The 9,830-nt window shown below is 48.8% G+C and overlaps 1 protein-coding gene across 3 annotated transcripts; it reads right to left on the reverse strand.

Moving 5' to 3' along the window:
- Window positions 1-36: 36 nt before the first annotated feature.
- Sting1 (stimulator of interferon response cGAMP interactor 1) lies at window positions 37-7,956 on the reverse strand. 3 transcript variants are annotated; one of them, XM_031365370.1, is made up of 9 exons: window positions 7,939-7,956; window positions 7,279-7,416; window positions 6,944-7,035; window positions 6,359-6,585; window positions 6,045-6,228; window positions 5,707-5,815; window positions 2,747-2,985; window positions 1,961-2,147; window positions 37-1,553 (listed from the first exon to the last, which is right to left on the reverse strand). In XM_031365370.1, the coding sequence occupies exons 4-9, from the start codon at window positions 6,583-6,585 to the stop codon at window positions 1,360-1,362; spliced, it is 1,140 nt and encodes a 379-aa protein (XP_031221230.1). In that variant the 5' UTR covers window positions 6,944-7,035; window positions 7,279-7,416; window positions 7,939-7,956; the 3' UTR covers window positions 37-1,359. The 3 variants fall into 3 exon arrangements, with proteins under 3 accessions (XP_031221230.1, XP_031221231.1, XP_031221232.1); XM_031365371.1 differs by lacking the exon at window positions 7,939-7,956 and having other exon boundaries at window positions 37-1,287; window positions 1,401-1,553; window positions 7,279-7,508; XM_031365372.1 differs by lacking the exons at window positions 6,944-7,035; window positions 7,939-7,956 and having other exon boundaries at window positions 7,279-7,406.
- Between the last annotated feature and the right edge of the window lie 1,874 nt (window positions 7,957-9,830).

Here is a 9,830-nt window from a genome sequence, read left to right on the forward strand (position 1 = left end):
AAAAAAAAAAAAAAAAAAGAACTAATTGGGGAACAATTAGGACCTTAGTGTCAGAACCTCCCCCTACAGTGCCACTGTATTCAGAAACACATAATGAGAACTGAGGACACAGCTCAATGGTAGAGTGTTTGCCTATGTGAACAAGACCATGAATTGGATCCTTAGTACTGGAGAAAACACACATACATAAAACAAGGGGAAGTTCAAAGTGAAATACTGAGTCCTTGTAATGAAGACAGAAGTAGAAGGAGGACACATGTCAAGTCTGGGTAAAGCTGTTAGGAAGGACTGTCTGTCCTTCTAGCTGGGGGTGACAGTGCTACCACGATATGATTACAATGGCATAAGGTAGGCTTGGTGATTAATTGTTCCCAAGGAACGTCCTGTCTCCTCACACACACCTCCTCCATGGTTCTTTCACACATCTCTCATTTGGGAGCCTGTGTTCAGTGGCCCCTGCCTCTTTGAATGGTCCCTTCCCTGGACACAGCTATATACCACTTATGGCATCTGTGTGCTGCTCCACTCAGCCCCGGCTCCTGATCCTTCAGCCTGCCACTGGAGGCAGGAACACTGAAAGAAAGATGGGGTGTGCCCTCAGTGTGAATGGTGGGCTCTGTCTGGATTGGAATGGCACCCATTGCTGATGCCTTGTAGCAGGACGAGGAGGACAGGGAGTGCTGTATATGCCCTCAGACACCGACGTCAAGGGTGATGTGTTCCAGTGCCTTGTAGCTATCACATCCTAGCAGAAAAAGATGTGTGCTAGAACCGGGTAATTCGAGGAGTGTCTTTAGAAGGACCATGTACAAGGGACATGATATGAAGAAACCAGATAGTAAGTACTCCAGTGTCATACAAATACCAGTACTAGGGAAAGGGGACTAGGTATGTTTACTGAGAAGGCAGCCTGGCAGGGCAGCCCACTGTGACTCTATGCAACTCACAGAACAAATGCTCCTTCTTCCTCTCTCCGTCTACTGAAGCTCCCATTGAACACACATGACCAGAAGCTGGAGGGTTGGAGGTCTGCTGGTACCATCCACACAGGTCAACAGAGAGCAGAGAATGCCTGGAGCATCCATGGGAAATGCTTGGCCTTTCTCTCAAGTTTACCAAGCGTTGACACCAAACTTCTACATGTATAATCTTCACAAATCGTATGAGAGGGCAGGGAACACATTATGGCCTCCTTTCAAAGTGGGGTAGGCTGAGGCTCAGAGAGGTGAAATGGCTTGCCCGGGAATGTGGGACTCATCTGGAGAATGTGAAGTCTCTATGAGGCTCCTAGACATTGAAGGAAGGGCTCAGTCAGGAGGCTGAAGGGTCACCAGAGCCCAGGCAAAGCTGTCCCATGCCTCAGATGATGTCAGTGCGGAGTGGGAGAGGCTGATCCATACCGCTGATGAGGAGTCTTGGCTCTTGGGACAGTACAGAGGGACGAGGCGCCACTGAGGTCGGGGGCGCGCTCATGGTAACCTCCTCCTTTTCTTCTTGACGGATGTGCCGGAGCACCTCCTGAGACAGTGAGAAGCCGTTTCCCTCTGTGGGCTCTGGAACAGGAGGTAGTATGGGGGGTCAACAGGATGCAGGCGCCCTTAGGAGCCACCGGGACGATCCTTTAGCCCTCTTCCCCCTCTTACCACCTACCACACAACCTCTGAGGGGATCCCAGATATAGAAATAGTTATCGAGGTCACGGAAGCCCACCCTCCTGCTGTAGCGATGATGTCCAGAAAAGGTCAAAGAGCTGCCTAAGGTCACACAGCCAAGGAACATCAGAATCGAGGCTGGCCACATTCGGATGACAAGAAGGCATCTTCCAGTGGAGGAAAGGGCAGGGTATCATCCCTCTGACCACTTAGGAAAGTCAGGAAAAAGCTGTTTCCCTGTTTCTCTGGCACCTCTGTGACATGCTGGGATTCCTGATGCTTGCTCTCCAGCTGTATCAGTCTCTTACCTTGGTAGACAATGAGGCGGCAGTTGTTTTGAAACTCGGGGACATCTGCGAGGATTTCCTCCAGTGTCCGGCAGAAGAGTTTGGCCTGCTCAAGCCGATCCTCCCGACTGAAGCCAGCCTTGCCATCCTGTGACATGGCAAACAGGGTCTGCAAGGGGGTGGCGTACTCCAGGATACAGGTACCTGCCTGATGGAGGTGAGAACAAGGTTAGACTGAGCCACAACCCTGACAGGTGAGTTATGGACCCTGATGCCACAGGTGGTGATCCTACTCCCTCAGTCTGCAGAATGAGAGTCCTGGGATGTAACTGCCCTGCTGGGGCCTCTGATGCCCGCTTCCCAACTTTAGGCCTGGGCTGGGCTAAACCCTTCACAGATCCTTCTCCCATGATCCTGGAGCGTGGCATCAGACTGGAAATGGAGTCTTGGGAGGGTTCTAGGATTTTGCTTTGCTTGGGGCTCTTCAACACCCACACCAAATTCCTCAAGTGCTCTCATAGCCTTCGTTATCACCCCCCTGAGCCTCACTTTTCTCTACTATAGAACAGGGATCATGCCTGTCTCACAGATTGGTGGTAAGGTTTAATGACGTGGCCTTATGGTGTACATAGAGTAGCTTCTGCTCCATAAATGTTACTCCTCAGTGCCGTTTGGAACGGAACCTTTCCTCATCCTGGGAGTATTCATGCAGACAGGCTCAGAGGAGACATGAATTCTTGTCAGCGTGCGGCTGGGGACTCAGGGTTCTTGGGAGTTGGACCTTCTCCCCAAGCTCTGTACACTTACAGGCTGCCCATTCTCCAGAAGTTCATACACACTGTTGGAATACGCCCGATTCTTGGTGCCAGCACGGTCTATGTTTTGCTGGGGCAGCATATCTCGGAATCGGATGTTGGGGTCAGCCACACTCAGGTCATCAGGCACCCCGCAGTCCAGTGGAAAGAGGATATACAGTCTGCGGCTCCCTGCACCACTGAGCATGTTGTTATGTAGCTGATTGAACATTCGGATCCGGGCCTGGAGACCTGCAGTAGGGAAACCCAAGAAAGCATCTCATTACTTTGTCTCTCACTCAATCTAGAACTGACACCCAGCTCATTAGCCTCCTCAGTGTGTGGTCACAAGAGACTTAGGGGATCTGATCTCTCTCACTGTACAGGAGGAAGATTTTGGGGAAGGAGAGGATATTCAGGGATCTTCCCTTTCCACCCCTTATTCTGTTCTTGTGTGTGTGTGTGTCGGTGTAGCCCTAGCTGTCCTAGAATTCCCTCTATTAGACAAAGCAGAGCACAAACACATGGAGATCTGCCTTCCTCTGCCACCCAAGTGATGGAATCAAAAGACTGCCACCATTCCTGGCCACTGAATGTCTGTATCGGTCCCTACCACCGCTACCACAGTAGTCTGGGCCCTGAGAGATTGGCAGAGCCCTGGCTAGTGGCATTCTCATCATTCTCTAATAGATAGTGTCAGACATCCAGCTCTAAAGCCTTCCTGGCATCTAAGAGGTTCAGGAGAGTCACAGCCTGGCACTGATAGCCAAGGAGCAGCCATGTGAGTTACCCTGTAGAGTGGCCTAGGGTGCTGGCTCTGGGCAGTTCTGGACTCCAAACCCATCTCCTCACTTACTCATGACTAGGTAGGTCGCTTCTCTCAGAACTCAGAGCCACAGTGTTCTTATCTAACCTATGAATGGTGGGGGCTAGGCAGATAGCACAGTGGGCAAGAGCATCTGCTGTTCTTCCAGAGGAGCTGAGTTCAGTTCCCAGAAACAACATTGGAAGGCTCACAACCACCAGCTTCAGCTCCAGGGGATCTGACATCCTCTTCTGGTTTACGTGCTCACCTGTACTCAGGGGCACGTATCTACAGACAAGATAGATGTGCATACACATAAAGAAAAAAATAAATCTTTGGTGGCACACGCTTTTAGTCCCAGCACTTGAGAAGCAGAAACAAATGGTTCTCTTGAGTTTGAGGCCAGCCCGATCTACATAGAGAGTTCTAGGTTAGCTAGGGTCACATAATGAGACCCTGTCTCAAAAAGGGGTGGGGGCTGGAGAGATGGCTCAGCAGTTGAGAGCACCTGCTGCTTTTCTAGAGGACCTGGGTTCATGGTGGCTAATCATCTGTTACTCCAGCCCCAGGGGATCCAGTGCCTTTTTCTGGCCTCTGCAGGCACTAGGCACTCACATGGTGCACAGACATACATGCATGCAAAACACCTATATAAGCAAATGTTAAAAAAAAAAAAAAGTATTCATGAAAAGCCACGTGTGATGGCATGTTCTATAATTCCAGTCAGAAGGACCACAAATTCAAGGCCAGCCTGGTTTACATATAAGTTCTAGGACAGCCAGGGCTACCTAGTGAGTTCCTGTTTCAAAAGACAAAACAAAGAGAAGGGACAGGAATCATATGAGGAATGCAGTGACATACACCTGTAATCCTAGCTTTTAGAAGACCAAGGCAGGTGGGGAATTAGGTGTTTGAGGACAAACACACAGCACACACAATTCACACAGGGGCACACTCACAGACATCAGTTACAACAACTAGATACATCTTTTTTTTTTTTTTTAATTATATGTAAGTATACTGTAGCTGTCTTCAGACACCCCAGAAGAGGGCATCAGAATCCCATTACAGATGGTTGTGAGCCACCATGTGGTTGCTGGGAATTGAACTCAGGACCTCCGGAAGAGCAGTCAGTGCTCTTAACCACTGAGCCATCTCTCTAGCCCCTAGATACATCTTTTAAGAAGAGAGGATAACAAGGCTGGGGAGATGGGTCAGCAAATAAAAGTACTGCAAAAGCTAACACTGAATTTGATCCCCAGAACTAGGAGGCCCGAATGCGGTGGAGTGCATCGCAATCCCAGCATTTCAACCCAGACGTCTGAGGCGATGACAGGGGGATTGGCTGTACAGCAGCAGAAATAAGAAAGACCCTGCCTCAAAAAGGGGGAAAAAGAGAACTGACTCTGTGCACAAACCCACACTCATACACACACACACACGCACACACACTGAAGGGAGGAGACAAAAACAAACATTCATAGACAAATCTTGGGCAAAGACGACTCGCTCTTAGCACCATCTTACTTACTGCAAACCAAGTGTGATAGTCCTGTCCTTGAGCTGGTAAGGCAGTAGGGTGCTTACTGAGTGTGTGTAAGGCTCCAGAGTCAGTCCTCAAGACAACAAATGAATTCATTACAAAGGCAACAATAATAGCAAGATAAGTGTGGTGGCTCACACCTGTAATCTCAGGATATGGGATTTCATGGCAGATGAAAGAGGATCAGAAATTCAAAGTCGGGGGTGGGGGGGTTGGAGAGATGGCTCAGCGGTTAAGAGCACTGACTGCTCTTCCAGAGTTTAATTCCCAGCAACCGGTGGCTCACAACCATCTGTAATGGGATCTGATGCCCCCTTCTGGTGTGTCTGACGACATCTACAGTGTACCCATATAAATAAAATAAAATCTTTAAAAAGAAAAAAAAAAAAGAAGTTCCAGGTCACCCTCAAATAAATAGGGTGATTTTATGCACCCTGGGTTTATAAGCGCCTGCTTCAAAGATCACACTAAAACTCTATAACACCTTTCACATGGACAGGGATGTTTTAGTAATTTAATTATATGGCAGACATGGAAATACTTCGAAAAAAAAAGCATAGCATAAAAAGTATAGCAAAAGCTGTGGGTTTTGTTTTCCACAGATGAACACACAGAGGTGGCCTACCTGGCAAGATCAGCCGCAAGTACCCAATGTAGTATGACCAGGCCAGCCCGTGGGCGACATTGAACTTCTTTTTTTCACAGACCACGGAGACTTCCGCTGGGGCCAAGCTCTGTAGACAGCAGAAGGGCCTGAGGGACTTTCAAGGGGGACCTCCAAAGCCCTTCTCTTGCAGGAAACTTTCCCAACCTGCTGCCAGCTTGCTCTCACCACTGCTACTAAGCCCATAATCCCAAGCCTTCATAGCTTGACACCCAGCTCGGTCTCAGCTCTGAACTCAGACACATCAACACTAGCCATAGTCCCATCTACTCACACCATCCACCTCCTCTGTGTCATACCTGAAGGCCCAGGAGCATGCTGAGCGACTTTGAGAGGCCCAGGAGGCCAAGCATCCAACTGAGGCGCAGCTCAGCAGTTTCCGGGATGAAACAGTAGAAATAAGAGGACAGTAAGAACAGGGCCACGCAGCGGGTGGGGCAGCCCAGGCAGGCGCTCACAGTCTTCCAGTAGCTGCCCTGGTACCTGCAGGGGACAGCCTAGCCTCAGATCCCAGCTCAATTCAGCTGATGATGATCAGGGAAGACCAAGGTTAGGAGTCAAGGATATGATCATTGCTGGGTATCCAGTCGTCATGAAGACCGCAGAGGGTTACCTGGATTGGACATGGCACAGCTCTTCAGCCAGACAGCAGAGCTTTTTCAACAGTAGTCCAAGTTGCTGATAGGCTAGGTGAAGTACTAGGTGCTGCAGAGTGTGACTTGGTGGATCCCCTGCCACCCAAAGGATCATCAGGCTGGCCACCAGCAAGACCAAGGCTGCCTGTTTGGAGCGGTGACCTCTGGGCCGTGGGATGGCTGGATGCAGGTTGGAGTATGGCATCTGTGAGCATCAAGAAATCCACAGTTATGCTCCTGGGTCTCTCCTGTCCTTCAAGGCCTGAGGTCCTGACTAGTTATCCATCTCTGTGGGTCTCCCATCCCAGCTAGCCCCCAGGCTGTTCTTGGATACACCTCTAGGAGATGCCCTGGGCACATAGCATCCTACAGTACCTGTCTAGGAGAGGTTCATAGTAAACAGAGCGCATACATGTGAGCCCCACTGAGCTCACTGGTGTGAGAAAGAAGGAAGAAACTGACAATCCAAGACCTAGACCTCAGAGTGTTCTATGCTGACCTGCCAGCCCAGGGTTTCTCCTACCATGGAGTACCAGGACAATACTTCCCGGTTCTAATCCTACCTTCTGCTTCCTAGATGGAGGTGTTCCTGGAACACGAGAGACAATGAAGGGCCGTTCAGCAGCTCCTGGCAAGTGGCCTCTCAATGGGTAGACTGAAAACAAAATGTTAAAAACAACTGCAGCTAGCTTCCTCATTAAAACCACAGCTCCGGCTCTTGCCAGATCATGGTTTTCAGTGCTCTGGGAGAAGCGTGTTTCCTGCCAAAACGCCTCACCCCTCCCCCGCCAGCCTCAAGAAACCAGGTCTGAGTATAGGAGGGGGAGTGAGACTTAAGATAGCTCCCCCATTTCCCTTTCCTAACCCCCAAACTGAGGGTGTTCAGAAAGTCACTCACCAGCAGACACAGCCCTGCACTCTGGATTCCTCTAAAGGTCCTTGGATGTAACACACTCCAGTGGACACAGGCAAGACTCCACACAAGGATTAAAAGTAACAGAGTCCACAGGATTTCTGGATGCTCCAAAACTCTCTACTATCAACGATCCCCGGCACATCAGGAGGGGAGGGTTGGACAGGAGAGAGTGAGAGGACAGACAGCACACTTTACTTCCTGAACTCTGAGCAAAGAATCGAGTTTTAGAAGCAGCCTAGGAGAGGAGGGGCGCTCTTTTCGGGGAAATGACCACGCCTCTAATTTAGCCATCTCAGAATGGCTGAGTGGAAAGGTACTAGAACTAAATTAAGGGTAGGCCAGGTCCAGATAGTCAAAGGTTTCACTCAGTTCAGTTCTCCCTGCACCCCTAGGAAGGAGGCTCAAATTCTCTCCTGGTTTTTTGTTTGTTTTTACAATTACAGTTGTTTATTTTTTGTTGGGGGAGGGCATGGGACAACTTGTGAAAGTCATTCTCTCCTTTGACCCCGTGGGTACCAGAAATCCAACACAGATCCTTAGGCTTAGCCACGAGCATCTCGTCCCTGCTAGCCATCTGGCCAGCTCTTTATCCTTTTATGCGAGGGTGATCTGTGCCCAGAGAGGTATAGTAAGTAACTTTACCCAAGTCAGTGAGGTCAGTGAGGTCCTGAAGGAGCCTGAGGAGTTGCTCAGAAACCAGTTGGCTCCATGCCTTGTATTGGGAGCAGATGGAAGACGCCTTGGCTCGTGTAGTTTCCCTGGCACAGGGAGAAGCTGGCTGCTGCGACCCAGGACAGAAGTTCATCCCTTCCAGGCAAGAACCTGAACCCTCCCAACCCTCCTATATCTCAAGCAGAGGCTGGAAAATATCCACATTCAGAGGCTCCCCTTAACTCCTGGGAATAGTCTGGCGTCCTGGAAAATCTCTTGATTTTTTCTTAAAGATTTATGTACTTACGTATAAGAGTACACTGCAGCTGTACAGACGGTTGTGAGCCTTCGTGTGGTTGTTGGGAACTGAATTTAGGACCTCTACCTGCTCAGGTTGACCCCCTTTGCTCTGGCCCAAAGATTTATTTATTTATTATAAATAAGTAGCTGTCTCCAGACACACCAGAAGAGGGTGTCAGATCTCATTACAGATGGTTGTGGGCCACCATGTGGTTGCTGGGATTCAAACACAGGACCTTTGGAAGAGCAGTCAGTGCTCTTACTGGCTGAGCCATCTTGCCAACCCAAATCTCTTGATTTTTTTTGTTTGTTTGGTTTTTTGGTTTTTTTTTTTTTTTTCGAGACAGGGTTTCTCTCTGTCCTGACTGGCCTCAAACTCAAAAATCTGCCTGCCTCTGCCTCCCAAGTGCTGAGATTAAAGGCGAGTGCCACCACTGCTTGGCCAAATCTCTGGATTTTTAAAAATAATTTCCTTAAACTACAGGGAACTCCCTACACTTTCTATTCCTCATAGTTGCCTCACATAAAGAGCTAACTGGGGGATGACAGCGTGAGAGAGGATGACTCCTTGCAGTAGGAATCTGGGTGATTTTTATTCCGTTTTCCCTTCCTTCACTAGATGGAATGAAATTTATTTGTATGGTGCATACGGTATACAGTATAACAGAAGGACAGGCGGGAGGGCACATACCTGTAATCCCAGCACTGGGGAGGCTGAGGTAGGAGGATTGGGCTGAGTTTCAGGAAAGCCTGGTCTATACAGTGAGCAAAAACAAAGTGTTTAGAAAGGAGAGGATGTAAAGATGGATGAGGTTAAGAGCCTTAGCTGCTCTGCTCTTCCAGAGGACCTAAGTTAGTTTCCCAGCACTTACGTGGTTGTTCACAGCCATTTCCAACTCCATCTTAGGGGCTCTGATGTCTCTTCTGGTCTCCTCCAGTACCAGGCATGCAAGTGGTACAGGCATACACACAGGCAAAGCATCATATACACTAAATAAGTACATAAATTAGTTAATATGCTAGGTATTTGTTTGTTTTGGTTTTTTTAAAGATTTATTTATCATTATACGTAAGTACACTGTAGCTGTCTTCAGACACACCAGAAGAGGGTGTCAGATCTCATTATGGATGAGTGTGAGCTGCCATGTGGTTGCTGGGATTTGAACTCAGGACCTTCAGAAGAGCAGTCAGTGCTCTTACCCGATGAGCCATCTCTTCAGCCTCTGTTTTTTTGGTTTTAGGCAAAGTCTCACTATGTAGAGTTCCTGGAGTTCCTGCATAGGTTTACTTTTGTTTTGTTTTGAGACAGGACCTCATGTAGCCCACACTGTCTTCAAACTCAATATGTAGCCAAGGATGATTTTGAACGCCTGTTCCTCCTGCCCCTACCTCCCAAGAGCTGGGATTACAGATGTACAGCCCCATGCCGGGTTGTACATCTTTTATCCATGTATCCCATGCAGTGGATCATCCTAGAGACTATGCTACTCATGAGCAGATCTGCTGGTGAATCTATTATGCCAAGCCTTGAACTAGCATCAACAACCAAGCAGGGCAAATGGGCATAACATAACTATCCAAGT

Source organism: Mastomys coucha, unplaced genomic scaffold, assembly GCF_008632895.1.
Source record: "Mastomys coucha isolate ucsf_1 unplaced genomic scaffold, UCSF_Mcou_1 pScaffold13, whole genome shotgun sequence".
Taxonomy (NCBI): Eukaryota; Metazoa; Chordata; class Mammalia; order Rodentia; family Muridae; genus Mastomys; species Mastomys coucha.

What these genes read in the sequence shown, in the direction of transcription:
- Sting1 (XM_031365370.1), bottom strand. Translation starts at nt 6,585, where the DNA reads ATGCCATACTCCAACCTGCATCCAGCCATCCCACGGCCCAGAGGTCAC. An exon ending in CTGTGCCATGTCCAATCCAG is followed by an intron (nt 6,229 to 6,358) that starts GTAACCCTCTGC and finishes TGTCCCCTGCAG; the next exon opens with GTACCAGGGCAGCTACTGGA. An exon ending in GCATGCTCCTGGGCCTTCAG is followed by an intron (nt 5,816 to 6,044) that starts GTATGACACAGA and finishes TGCTGTCTACAG; the next exon opens with AGCTTGGCCCCAGCGGAAGT.